The 14,826-nt window shown below is 40.3% G+C and overlaps 1 protein-coding gene across 10 annotated transcripts in view; it reads right to left on the minus strand.

Moving 5' to 3' along the window:
- LOC124111324 (ralBP1-associated Eps domain-containing protein 1-like) overlaps positions 1-14,826 on the minus strand; it is a 108,135-nt gene that overhangs the window by 16,349 nt on the left and 76,960 nt on the right. For 3 of the 10 annotated variants that reach the window (XM_048384176.1, XM_048384174.1, XM_048384172.1), the window contains exons 5-15: positions 14,131-14,263; positions 13,200-13,476; positions 12,585-12,764; positions 12,049-12,112; positions 11,652-11,797; positions 10,978-11,054; positions 9,509-9,613; positions 6,842-6,935; positions 5,188-5,358; positions 2,279-2,479; positions 79-137 (exon numbers count right to left, since the gene is read on the minus strand). In XM_048384176.1, coding sequence (XP_048240133.1) covers positions 79-137; positions 2,279-2,479; positions 5,188-5,358; positions 6,842-6,935; positions 9,509-9,613; positions 10,978-11,054; positions 11,652-11,797; positions 12,049-12,112; positions 12,585-12,764; positions 13,200-13,476; positions 14,131-14,263 — 1,507 coding nt within the window. The remainder of the gene's footprint in view (positions 1-78; positions 138-2,278; positions 2,480-5,187; positions 5,359-6,841; positions 6,936-9,508; positions 9,614-10,977; positions 11,055-11,651; positions 11,798-12,048; positions 12,113-12,584; positions 12,765-13,199; positions 13,477-14,130; positions 14,264-14,826) is intronic. The other 7 variants (XM_048384173.1, XM_048384177.1, XM_048384175.1 and 4 more) reach the window with 7 other exon arrangements.

Genomic DNA, 14,826 nt, shown 5'->3' on the forward strand with positions numbered 1-14,826 from the left:
GACAGTATAGAGAGGTCAGTGAATGGGCTATCGCTGTGAGGAGGTTGGTTCCCAACCAGAATGGTGAAGAGGACTTACGTCTTTTGGCGACACTCTCGGCGGAACTGCTGGGGGCGGCAGCAGCGCACTGTAGTGTCCTGGAAACAACAACATGTACCACAACGTTAGAACTTGGCACTAGTCCCGTAGTCCTTGCCAAACTGCCCAATAATTAAAATATCATGAGGACTAATAGAAATTTGCAATTTTTAAGGGTGTTGCTATATGTTATCATTATAAGGACTAGTGGACTAAAAATGTTAGTTTCTACCGCTGTACCATTAGTTAGGGAGGAGTGAGTGAGTGAGTATGGTTTTACGCCGCTTTTAGCAATATTCCAGCAACATCACGGCGGGGGACACCAGAAATGGGCTTCACACATTGTACCCATGTCGGGAATCGAACCCGGGTTTTCGGCGTGAACGAGCGAACGCTTTAACCACTAGGCTACCCGACCGCCCCTAGGTAGTTAGGGAGGAACACACTGAGGGTTGCTTTGAAAAGTTCCCACGAGTTCAGTGATACTTTGAAACTCAATTCAGTTTATGGATTTATCTGACTGGAGAAACAGTCAAGAGGCAGCATACCTGCTTCTGAGCAGGGCTAGATAAAACCCTGAATTGATCAAATCTATTGTATATATAGAACAACACCTCTGACATACAAGTCCATGTTACTGTAAAAACACAGTGCCATAGCACTGTAGCTCACCTGGGTATGTAGTCAACACATTAAAAGTTCAACAGAGACAGACACTTTACAAAAGTTTCTGTCAGCATTTATATTCACATATACTGCTCAAAAGAAGTTTAAGGACACCTTATTATTTCATATTGCTATGGTTAATTTGTCATGACAGTCAGTCAGGCAATTTCAGAAGTCATTTGCAGAGCCAAATATGCATTTTGAGCATGTCAAAGTGCAAAGTTAAAATAATAGTCAAAATTTATAATACCGCCAAAAAACAGAACACAGACTAATTACACACTACTAATTACACATATACTAAATTTCATTACATTTTAACAAAAATGGCTGCGAAATGTAAACAACTGGGTTTTCAATATGGCTGCCATGGCCAACTTTATGCAAAATTAAATTAAAAAAACACTGAGCTGAAGAAAATCTTATGGCTCAATTGGACTTACAGTACATAAGATATTAATTGGTTAGAAAAACATTCCCAAACAAAAAAGCATGTGGCCTTTCATTTCCTCGTTGAAACCTTGAATATACCACCACAGTTTAGCTTATATAGGCAATACAATTTTTTTACTATTTGCATAAACTATTTCCCCATTAATCAACAGTGAAACATCAATAAACTGCTTTCACTTAGACCAACATGAGTGAGTGAGTGAGTTGGGTTTAACGCTGCTTTTAACAGTATTCCAGTTATATCGCGGCGTGTCAGCTTAGTGTGGGAGGAAAGCCCGAAGTGATGCAGGTCTCAGACGTTTACCACTTCGGTGAAACCCACGAGCACGGGTATGGTGCTGACAAACCTAGAAACATAATCGGGGCGAACCGGGATTCGAACCCACAATCATAGGTTTCTGGCGTGCCTAAGGGACGCAACTCTGCACAGCGAATCGCGGCGCCTTAGACGACTGGGCCACCCGTGCCCCCTAGACCAACATGAAAGAGAGATTACTATTAACCTATCAGTTTTTTGGTAGATGACACTTTTTATGGATAACTTCTTTTATCTCTGTAACAATGCTTCAGGGCTACTTCTTGTCCCTTCATAAGGTGAATACTGTGTCAGCGTGTCAGTTCCCTCTCTCTTTCACACCCACACACACTCTCTCAAACACACACACACACACACAGCCACGAACACACACACACACAATACCCACCAACCCAAAACCCACACCCACCCACCCACTCACCCCCACACACACACCCACACACACACACAAACTCACACACACACACACACACACACACACACACACGCACACGCACACGCACACACACGCACACGCACACACACACACGACCACACACACACACGACCACACACACACACGACCACACACACCCACACAAATAAAACAAGTTGTTATCCATAAATAGTGTCATGTATTCATGTTCTTCCAACTTCTTAATGCTTATCAAAAACTTCGATCAGTCCTAGAGATCACATTTTTCAGGTATTCTTAAGACATTGTTAAGCTTCCCAAATGCATCTGTTGATCAATGATATGTGTAACCTGTTATCAGTGACACTGACCTCCTTCTGTCTTTGGCTTGAGATCAACTGACATGCTGCGTCCATGTGTGCCGGGAGGTCGAGGGGGTGGTGCTGGGGGCTCGGAGTTGACTAAAGCTGACTCGCCACTCACAGAGGACATGAGTGCATGGGGCCGATCTGGGCCGCCTTCGTGACTAGTGAGTGGAGGGGGTTGTATATGACCACGAACAACCATTGGCACTGCAATACACAAGGAAAACATACAGACTGTGTCATCACCATCAAATGTCAGTTTCCTGACCACCCATCTGAAACCTCAATCATCTCCTGCTACTGAAGGAAATTATCTCTGCCCTCACAAACATGACTCATAGATAGACAAACAGAAACAAGACCTAGACATAAAGGGAGTCTTGTTATGTGTAAACATATCTCTAAAAAAAAGGTGAGTATAAAGGTCAGTTTGAGCAGCCAAGTCCTTTCAAAAATATTTCAGTTATATTATCACCATGTCTGCTTAATGTGGGACAAAAGTCTGAACAAAGTGAAAATGTGGGAACAAGGACCAAAACCAAACCACCAGTCCCAGAAAAACTAATGAAGCTGTCAAGAACCATAAGAGAATACCTTAGGCAAGGAAAGACACCTTTCATTGGAATTCTAATAATCTTGATATTAATCAAATTAATTCTGCCAGATAAAATCAAACCATCATCCTGAGAATACAATAGCTCAAAAGGTGCGAGACCAGCATGATAATGAGAAAATGTTTCATAACTGTTTTCGGTCCAAATACTCTACCAGTATCCTGATGCAGATAGAAATGACCAAGGATGTTCTTCAGGCACCTACTGTAAATGCTTCCCTAGATTCCCTGATTGGCATTTTATTTTATAAATCCCTGATCTTTTTTCAGTCTCTTGTAAATAACTTTCCCCATCAATTTGAGAACTATTGCTGTAGAAGTTCTGTTACAATACTTTCTCAAATACAAAATATCATTAAAATGTCAACTTACCAGCATTTACATCATCAGGGCCAGCAAAACAGACAACACTACACATACCATAATTGCCGGTACAGTTTGCCATGCACACATGTACAACGCCACTATCACAATGACCAGCACTCCATCACTAGTCAGTCAACCCTACATCTAAATGACATTTTTTTTCCACACATAACATCTGATTGTATGCGAAACAAAAACTGTGGCAGTCTGCACTGTCATAGAGAAGTCAGTGAGAAATTGAATGTTGTGTCAATGCCCCAGTCACTATGTTCTTACGTTCTATGCCACTTTCAGCAATGTTCCAGCTATTTCACAGTGGCCGGTACTTACGTTCGATGCCCCTTTCAGCAATATTTCAGCCATATCAGGGGCAGGGGACACCAAAAATGGACTTTGCACATTGTACCCATGTGGGGAATGGAACCCAGGTCTTAGTGCGGTGAGCCAACACCTTAACCACTAAGCTACCTCACCACCCCTCATGTCTTGGAGAGGCAGACCAGTGTTGGAGGCACAGGCAGTTATCCACGTCATTGTGGTTTGCAACATTGTAACAACCCACAGAGGTCAGCCAGGGTGAAACTGAGGGAGCCGTGGTGTACTGCAAAGGCACATCATCCAGGGCTTTAAGGCATAGGAGTGAGAGTGACTTGGGTTTAACGCTGCTTTGAACAGTATTCCATTCATATCACAGCGTGTCAGCTTAATGTCCAAGGAAGCCCTAAGTGATGTAGGTCTCGGGCATTTACCACTGAGCTCAGTTATGGTGCTGACAAACCAAGAAACAAATTCTAGGTGAACCAGGATTCGAAACAATCGTAGGTTTCTGGCGTGCCAAGGGATGCAACTCTGCACAGCGAATTGCGATACCTTAGAAAACTGGGCCGCCCATTCCCCTGAAGTCATAGGAGTCTGTGACATCTTACGACAATATCAGACTCAACAAAATCATGAACAAAGGAATAGATACGTCATGTTTGAGGCTATCTGGTGGAGAGAGAGAGAGAGAAAGAGACAGTGTGAGGTGAGTGATGCGGACAGTGTCGACAACTGATTGGTGACTACATTCACAACCCTTTCCATGGTAAACAACAGTTCCACTATCAGTGAACACATTTTATCATTGATGTCACAGTACTCACATAGTATTACTGGTATGATTTTAACTGGATGGTATGTAAAGTTGGTATGTAAAGTTAAATTCTTTCTTCTCAAACTCAACAGGAACCTCAATATTTCCAAAACAAAAATGGCACAGGATACTGCATATAAATACATGATTTTAAGTCAGGATAAAGAAAATAATCAATTTTCGAAATTCTAGAGTTTGAAATGACATGATGAACGGTCTCATCCTTAACCTTCTGTATCACAGTATGTGTCCTGCATACATAAATATCATATTCTGTCAAAAACATCAGTCAATGAAACCAAGCCCATGAACTGTCATTCCACATGTTTCCAATAGATTTTACTCCTAACACATAACATCTTAAACTATCCTCACTGCCCAGAATATTTTTGTACCAAATTTGTTTATTGTTTAACACAGCACTAGCAATATTTCAGCTATATGATGGTGGCCTGAAAATGATAAGTCTTGACCAGAAAATCCAGTGATTGGTTTTGTGAGCATCGATCCACGCTGTCAGGGTACGATGACATGCAATCCCTCAAGTCACCGGGCCTCATCATCTGGTCCATTGTCACCTCTTACAACCAGCATAGGTTGCTGGGGAGAAATTATTACCTGGAATCTCCACAGGTTTACAAGATAGACTCCAACATTTGTAGTACATAAATTGATAGTTTATCTGAGCGTGTGTTCTATCAGTGAGACTCCTGTTATCACAAACACATGAATATCACATCCATTTTCGACAACGTTTGCCATTGACAATAAGATTGTCTGTTTAGCAGGCATGTTTCTGTCTACCTGGATTTTGCTTCTTTGCAATAGGCCTGGGTCGGCCATGGAGGGGTGTGTTGTATTTAGCTGAGGGGTCACTCTGACTAGGGTCAGGGTAGGATTCAGTATTGGAACGTTGCTTTGTGGGGGTAACAGCGTCCGGCGAGTCGGGTGGGGCACAGTCATGCGACCCGGGATCTGCAATACCCATGGAAACAACGCAACTAAACAAACTAAAGACAACATCAATGATGCAAAACAAGGAGAAGCAAACTCAATGGACAGAATGTCAACCACTTGTGCATGCAGTTTAACATTAACACATTGAAAGTCCAATAGTTTACAATTCATGGATATTTGCAATTACATCAAAACCAAAAGAATATTCTGACATATTTTCAAAGCTTATTTGCCACTTAGGACTATCATGCATGCACAAACTACCGACTAGAAACTTGAAACTGAAACTGACTGGTGATACAAGATGGCGTTATTGTGTCAGTGGGTACAGCACATGCACAAGGAAGCCCTGTATTTTATCCTGCTGATGATTGATGGAAAGAAGCTATGTGACAAGAGACAAAATAGTTCTTCCTACTGCTTTGTTTTTAATTTTGAATTTAATAATAAACCATAAACAGATTTTCTCATTTGAGTGAGTGAGTGAACTGGGTTTTATGCCACTGTTATCAATATTCCAGCATTGTCATGCAGGAGACATAAGATATGGACATTTGAACCTGATGTGGCTCGACAAGGAGACATAAGATATGGACATTTGAACCTGATGTGGCTCGACAAGGAGACATAAGATATGGACATTTGACCCTGATGTGGCTCGACAAGGAGACATAAGATATGGACATTTGAACCTGATGTGGCTCGACAAGGAGACATAAGATATGGACATTTGAACCTGATGTGGCTCGACAAGGAAACACTCTAACCTCTGTGTAACCCTACCTCGCCTTTCTTATTTGAAAAATAATTGAGGAAAATGTCCAAAAAGTGAGCATTCTGTCAGTTTACAATTAGTACTAACATTGCACTATTTCTTAACTAAAATTAACATTAAAAAAATCTGTAAATGTCAAGTTGAAACGGAAAGATTAAATATTTGAAATATACTTTTATCACAAACCTACATTCCAAATATAACCGAACTCTACTGCTCAATAAAAAGTTCTCAAGGAAAGTACTCTAACTCGGAAATCCTGTGATACTTATTACCCAGACCCCACTCCTCAAAGGGCCATGACAGACAATTATACATTTTCATCTCACATTACGACAATCCCTGCCCTATCTCTGCTCGTAATGTTTCAGTACATAATGTTTCAAATGTTGCTGCATATACAGAATATTTGACACATGGCCCAGAGGCCAACTTAAAAAAAAGATATTAAACCCAAACCACCTCATGTTAATTTTAAAATATGGAAGTTACCAAAAACATAAATTAAAAAAAAAAAATTAATCAGAATATGGAAGATACCAAAACAAGAAAATGAAAAAAATAAAAAAAATATAGAAAACCCAGATCAATTTGTGAACGCTATTTTTTCCCTTACATATTCCATACAGCCAACGTGACAACAACGACAATGTGACAGTGTACGATACGTAAAGCAGTAGAATGTTAGAAGAGTGAGTGGGAAGGCTCCATCACCAGCCTCAATACCTGACAATGCCCTACCCCTGTCGAATCCCTCTGGTGCTATCGGGTGACCGTCCGGAGACATTCGTACAGCCACAGGGTGAATGATCTTCGAATCCTGAAACAAACATTGGTCCTAGTTAGTAGGTTTTCTCAGAAGTAAAACTCAAAAACCACTAATGTTATGAATAGTTATTAAAGAAAATGAATAATGAATTTACTGTTTTAACCATTACATAAGCATACAATTAAGAATAAAAGTAACTGTGTCAATATGTAATTAGTTTCATTTTCATTTTTACAATATACTAACTGCCAAGGACAGAAATGTTAGTATATAAATAACCGCCAAGGACAGAATTATTAAAAAATGTTAGTATACCTCTGTATTGACACAAACATTAGGCAAAAACAGTCTTAGTTTCTTGTTTCCAATTCTTTTCTACAGGTTTAATTGAAATTTATTATGTGACAAGAGCAGGTAACTCTGACCACACTTCATGATCAGTTGCCTGGCAACGAGAGCTCTCTTGACAAGAACTAAATCTTGTGCAGACAATGTGAATGAACAATTTCATGTCATCCAAATTATTTCTTCAAAACAAAACACAAGAAATACAAGACATATTTAGGCCTTTGCTGCATGTTAGATGGTTAATGTTTTACTGAAGTTGCTAAAGCAGAAAAGTACCAACGTAAAATGAGAAACAACTGAAGTAACAAAAATACTTAAAACACATATTTATGCAAGTGCAAACCTTGACACATAGTCAAGGGAATGATATTAAGTTTCTATTACGACTACCCTACATGGATAGAGTTAACATGACAGAATTAGCTTGCATCTGCAAGACTATCTCGTGTTCACACTGCAAGGTACATACAGTACAGGGGTCCGGAAACTTTAAAATCCCAATTGGACTTTTGCATTTAGGCCACGCCCCCTGCAAATAGCGTATTTTAGTACGACTTTTTACACACACATTACAAGTTGTTACGTATTCATAATATGATGAATTATGAATTGTTTCAATTTAAATTGTTTAATTCACCGGACAATTAATAACAAATAATATCATTTTAGATATATATGGAAAACATACGTTTGTTTCTGTTATAATAACGATCTGTTAACGTAGTGAACGGTCTAATTAATATTCATGAGTCTGCTCAAGTGTACTGTATTACAGTACCATGGGATAACAGTCCAATCTCGCTACCACTACACAGAGATCTGAGGACATCCTATTACAGGTCATGTCAGAATCTGACCAAACCGAGCAATGCTTATGAGAACACATAACAAAAATCCAAATGTTTTCTAATCATGCAACCATGGAGAGGTTAACACAAGGCATTCTGAATGATAGTGAGGGGCTGTACCACTTATTTCATCAAAATGATCATTATACCTCTCACTTCAATGGATAAACATTTCAATCAGAAGAGACTTTCAATAGCCGGTGGAAAGTACTGCTATACCATCTCATCCATTTAATAGACATCCCAGAATGTTCTTTTGTTCAGTTTTATATCAAGAACTTAGTCCAAGAAAACATAACGTAGTCTGGAATGGAAGTTGCCAGTTTAAAGTATTGCCATAAAACTAAAAAAAGCTGCTTTCTGACGGTCTTCCTGTCAGTCATTCCATTCGTCCGTCAAAGTCTGCGAAAGGCTTGACCTGTAATGGGATGTCATCAGATCTTTGTTTAACAGCAGTGAGCTCTAAGATCTGATTTTTATGAGATTGGTCAACAGTCTTAACAAGCAATGATATAATCCAAAGAAAGAAGGAAAAAATACGTACTCTACAAAGCATCTTATATTTTGATTAGTACTTTAACTATCAGTCAAAACAAAGCATGTCAGTTTAACATTCAACTCTAAACATGAAATCAAATCGATAATCATTTCTATTGCCTTTTACAGTTCCAAATGAAGGTCCTGTTCTTGCTATATTAGTCGCTCACTGAATACAAATACAAGCTTTAACATTAAGGCAAGCACCCTGCTGTTAATGTACAGATTGCAATGAAATTTACACCACAAAACATGGGGAGCACTACAAAGAGAAAGGTTAAACCCTAACCACTGTGAAATGTCAAAAAGCATGAAGTCAGCAGAGTGGCTGAGCACAGAGCTCTGTGTGATGCAGGGTGCACTACAAAACTAAAACCTACTCTACCATAAAACCGACTACCCATATTTGAGGAAAAACAACATTCTCCTATTCCACAACAGAGTGCAAGTCTTGTGAATATTCACTGCCTTAGCTGAAGACTCAGTGAATCCACAGTTATCCAGGGAATAGCCTCTCACCATAGCTGTCTATCTTATCGAAACCATCCCGAATGCCAATAACCAATTAATGATCAAAGGGAGATAACTCTAAATACATGATAATTTCACTGGACTTAACAAAAATTAAATTTTGATACGAAAATATACATTAAGTTTAAATGTATTCTGCATTTACTTTGTATATGACCATGTATACATGTTGCTTGTTAATTCATTCAAAACACTCTAGTTCAGACTAGACAACAAATATTGATTCTCTGCTATGAGGAGTGCACTTATTGCAAATGATCTTAAGCAGTGCGATGGCCATGTAAGCTGGCATGCGTCTACCCCCTGGATAACTATAGTGTAACAGTGCAAACACAGAGAAACCTGCGCAAAAATACTCACAGGGTCTGCAGCATTAGGCTTAGCAAACTCAAAGTTGACTGGCAATAGGGCAGGGGAGGGAACTCCGCTTGACCCTGGAGATTCCTGAACAAAGCTAGCAGTCCACTGTATAAACAAGAATTGTCTGTTGTCAAACTGACTACCTTATCTCAACCTCCACGCAGATCTCTCTCACAGAGAATTCCTAACTTTATCTTATATGATGATGATGATGATGATGATGATGATGATGATTATATATTAACACCTGAACATGTACTATACCAATCCTAAACAATATCAAACTAGTTGACACAACAATGTCAGCTATCTGTGTAATGAGTAGTCAGTACTGCTGACCTCTATGACAAGAATAAACAGTGATATCATAGGAGTGATGCTCTTCTTTCCTCCCTGAAATCAGTACATTTCAACATAAGACAAAAACAGAGAGCTGGTATGAGGTATGTGATTCTACATGAAGTTTAGCAGGCGTTAAGCTGATAGACGTCTATAGAGACCTGTTACCTCAGATCCGTTGCCAGTCACATGACACAACACATGATCTGGTAACCCAGGATAAGTTGAATCAACTCACAAAACGTGTTGCAGACAAGTAGGCGGTGCATATAATTTGGGCAAAAATAATTGGTTTGTTATAGGTAAAGAGGGTGTACGTATGTTGTGCACATGCAGTTCATGACGATGAAATTGCCTACGTTTCGGGGACACACATGTTGCTCATAAGACTATTGAACACGCCACTAGAACCCGTTGTTAGCCGAGACAGGACACACTCATATCCATGTTACCACTTGTCGCGGACCACCCACTACCCCTTTCTTTGCAATGGTACATGCCAGTGGGTGGACCTCAAACATAGTCCTACGGGGTGAATTGTCAGGTCACAACTCAACTTATCCTGGCTTACCAGTAGATATAGACAGTTAATATCCCCTTGGTTATTACTTTACATAACACACACAGATAATATATAAGGTCTGTCAATAAATGTTACAAATCATAAAACGGCCATCCTTTCTTACATATTTGTCAACAAATTAAATAAATCATCAAATATCTGCTCTATACATTTTCCACTTGAAACATGATTCATAAACAAATACTGTTAAAATGAACAAAACATTTGCATATAAAGTAAATATAATTCTATTCGTTCATAGATATGTTTACCAAATTATGTGATTAAAGATTATGTTACCTGATAAAACAATATAGAATTGAAATGAGATTTGTGTAGACATCCTAATCTTATAAGCTTGATGTTGCTGATAAGAAACGTAAAATAGCCACTCAAAAATATATAACAAAATGCATATGAGAACAAGCCTTGCTTCAGAAACAGAGAACCTAGAGAATTCTACAGAAACAAGAGACAGCTGCTGAAATGAGTTTGCTAAATGACAGGGCAGTACAAGGTGTCATGGCAACAGTTGTCATGGCAACAGCTTCCCTCCATCATCTCTCACCTGACTAGCCTGGGGGGAGGGGGGCGTGGTTCTCTTGAGGGTGCTTCCAGGGGGTAGGTCAGCTGCAAATGGTTCATCTAGGAGAAGACAAGTGGGAATACATTTGCCAACTACTTCCATTATTGTAGTCAGAAGAACACATGTGAGAGGTTGATCCATGTCAGGTCTCAGATATGTGGCCAATTCTTAGATCCATTGTATGTACATCAAGTATTGTAGAGTGAGTGATATAATTACATCACAGCATGTCAGATCGATATGTGAGTAAAGTCCGAAATGACCAATGCAGGTCTAGGATGTTTATCACTTTATATCACAGTATCACAAACTCATAGTATCACATAACAATTTGTGATTCTGTATTCAAGCTAATAAAGCCAAAAAGTATCATGTAACCATAGTAACAAACCACAGAGTAATCTACTTTTCTTGCTACAAGTCCCAGCAGCTTTTGGCAACTTCATCCTCCTTTTGTACATGCATGCACGCACACTTCTGCACACTTCCGCACGCACACAGCACGCACGCACGCTCATACACACATACACACATACACACATACATACATACATACATACATACATACATACATACATACATTCATACATACCCACGCGCGCACGCGCACACACGCACACACACACACACACTTCTGAAGGACTATCCTGGCTTACCACTTGTGAGTGTAGCATACGGCATGAGAGAGAGGGGTAGACGTTCCGGCAGTTCAATCTCATTCCGTCGCAACACAACCAGATGCATGGCAATACAGAACTCCTCCAGAGACAGAGCTCCATCCCGATTCAGATCTGAGAGTTGCCTGGAAACAGATGTTACATGTCTAAGGAGATGCTTAACACATGATACTGAAAATAAGTTATATACATACGCTAAGGTATTGTGACCTATCCATGATCTCAATTAAATCAGACAAAAATTATCATAAATTGAAACGAGGCATCACTCACAACTAATGAGACTAGAATACACCAAGAAATCTTATGCCTTAAAGTTTTATATCATGATCACAATATCAGACAGTGTGCTATATTACTGAAAAGAAATACTCACCATATTTTAGATAGCTCTACTACTGGCAGTTTAGACTTCTCAAAAAAGTCTTTGGCTACTTTTCCTGTAAAAACAACCACAACAAAACATATGAGCTGTAAACTGAGTTTTCCACTCAAAGGATATTTGTCCGTTGAGGTTGGTTCCTTCACTCCCCCCAAAACAATTATTGTTATATGTTTATTCCTTTCAGAAGGAAACATAAAACAGAGCGTCCCTGACTGGACTTCATGTGACCCTTACATCAAGGTCACCTGACATGATGGGCAAATGAATTGTCTCCCTTCACTCAACTGGCACCTGAACAACACAGTAACAAATAATTCTACGACAAAGACTTCCAAAACACATATGGGTAGACAAGATAGTTTCTTCAAGCTTCAAAAGGTAAAGGGATAAAAGTTTTCATGGATAATCTCTCTTTATCTGCTTTCTAGCAAGGTGTTTTTGAGGATGCACAGCGATGCCTGGAAAACAAGAGAAAAGTGCCCAACATCATACAAGTGAGATTAAATGCCAGGAGTAGTCTCCCTTACCTGTAATGACGCCCCCTAGGTCCGGCTGCATGGTCTTGAACTGTTTCATGTAGTACTCTCTCTGTTCCTCACTGATGGCCCAGATGTCGTCCACGCTCTCCGCCTCCGAGCTGATGGAGGATGAGTCGAACCCAGGAGGCTCCAGATGATCCCACTTCTTGACGCCAGCACCTAGCAACACTGAAACAGTAGGCATGGTCAATAGGCAGCACCTAGCAACACTGAAACAGTAGGCATGGTCAATAGGCAGCACCTAGCAACACTGAAACAGTAGGCATGGTCAATAGGCAGCACCTAGCAACACTGAAACAGTAGGCATGGTCAATAGGCTGCACCTAGCAACACTGAAACAGTAGGCATGGTCAATAGGCAGCACCTAGCAACACTGGATCAGTAGGCATGATCAATAGGCAGCATCTAGCAACACTAGAACAGTAGGCATGGTGAAAAACTGCTCAAACCATTTTCAAGCTACTGGGATATTACATATCACTGAACAGACATATTCTGGCGAAATCGCAGCATTACTGTAACACTGACATGGCATGCATTCATTCACCTCATGATTTAGGTCATATTTTGTTAATGTACAAAATGAATAAAAGAACATCTTACTGTGACTGTCCTCGTCTTCAAACAAGGCCCAGTTTCCGTTTTCACTGGTGGAGTTGAGATATGCTCCTCCGGCCAGGGCCACAGGGTTCACATGGCCACCGTCCAAACTTGCCATCTTCACGCTTACAGGGGGCGCTACCGTGACGGCAGGGTATGTGGCAGGGGCAGTCTGCTGCTTCAGTAGTTGTCTGCGGACCGCTGGGGGGGAGGCAGGAGGGGATTGTCGGGGGGAGAAGGGAGGGGACTTGGAGTCGTTGGATTCCTCTTTGTTGGTTGTCTGAAACATCCACAGTTTAGCGTACAGACCATATTAACAGGGGAACTTCTGTGAAAGTATGTGTTGTATTACTCATATAAAGCAATCATAGTTTCAATGACTAATGAATGGCAAACTTTGACATCATTTTCTGTTTGAAAAAATAACCATTACCAATAACCATTATCCAGTTCCATGTTTTTCTAACCATCAGGAAATAATAGGCTATAGCTGACAGTGTTGCGAGCATTCTTCCTAGCCATTTATAAGTAGGATGCACTACATCAGTGAAAAGTAGCGGACTGTCCCATCATACAACAGTCATTGTGACCAACCAATACTCCCTGCTCTGTCATGACAAGGAAAACTGTGTATTGCCAAGGTAACGAGTCTGAGTGGAGGAGTAAGATTATAGTGAATACCAAAAGCAAACCATTAATACCAATGCACCGTTAGAAAAAGGCTCTGGTCCTATAGTCAAAAATGCCAAATAGTGAAGGTATCATAAGGACTAGTAGAAATTTGCCCTTTTTAGTGGTTTTGCTATATGTTGTCATTATAAGGACTTGTGGACTGAAATTGTTAGTTTCTATCGCTGCAATGTGAATTGTAACTTGTGGGAGAAGACTCAATGACGCCAAAACATTATCTGGAACCCTGGATGGGAGTACTCACTTGTGGCTGTTGTGCATTGAACGGTTGCTGTCCCTCCGTGACGACCCCGCGGTACTGCCCGGACAAACTCCGTGTGTGGGACTTCTTTGCTGAAGGAGGAGGGGGAAGCTGGCCAGCCGTGCCGCTGGCTTTACTGTAACAGTAACATCACCTTACTGTAACACTGACATCACCTTACTGTAACAATGACATCACCTTACTGTAACACTGACATCACCTTACTGTAACACTGACATCACCTTACTGTAACACTGACATCACCTTACTGCAATGCTGACATCACCTTACTCTAACACTGACATCACCTTACTGTAACACTGACATCACCTTACTGTAACACTGACATCACCTTACTGTAACACTGACATCATCTTACTGTAACAATGACATCACCTTACTGTAACACTGACATCACCTTACTGTAACAATGACATCACCTTACTGTAACAATGACATCACCTTACTGTAACAGTGACATCACCTTACAGTAACAATGACACCACCTTACTGTAACACTGACACCACCTTACTGTAACACTGACATCACCCAACTGTAACAATGACATCACCTTATTGAAACACTGACATCACCTTACTGCAACACTGACATCATCTTACTGTAACATTGACATCACCTTACTGCAACACTGACATCACCTTACTGTAACACTGACATCACCTTACCGTAACGCTGTC

The sequence above is a fragment of the Haliotis rufescens genome, unplaced genomic scaffold, assembly GCF_023055435.1.
Source record: "Haliotis rufescens isolate VD_foot unplaced genomic scaffold, xgHalRufe1.0.p SCAF_5, whole genome shotgun sequence".
In the NCBI taxonomy this organism is placed as follows: Eukaryota; Metazoa; Mollusca; class Gastropoda; order Lepetellida; family Haliotidae; genus Haliotis; species Haliotis rufescens.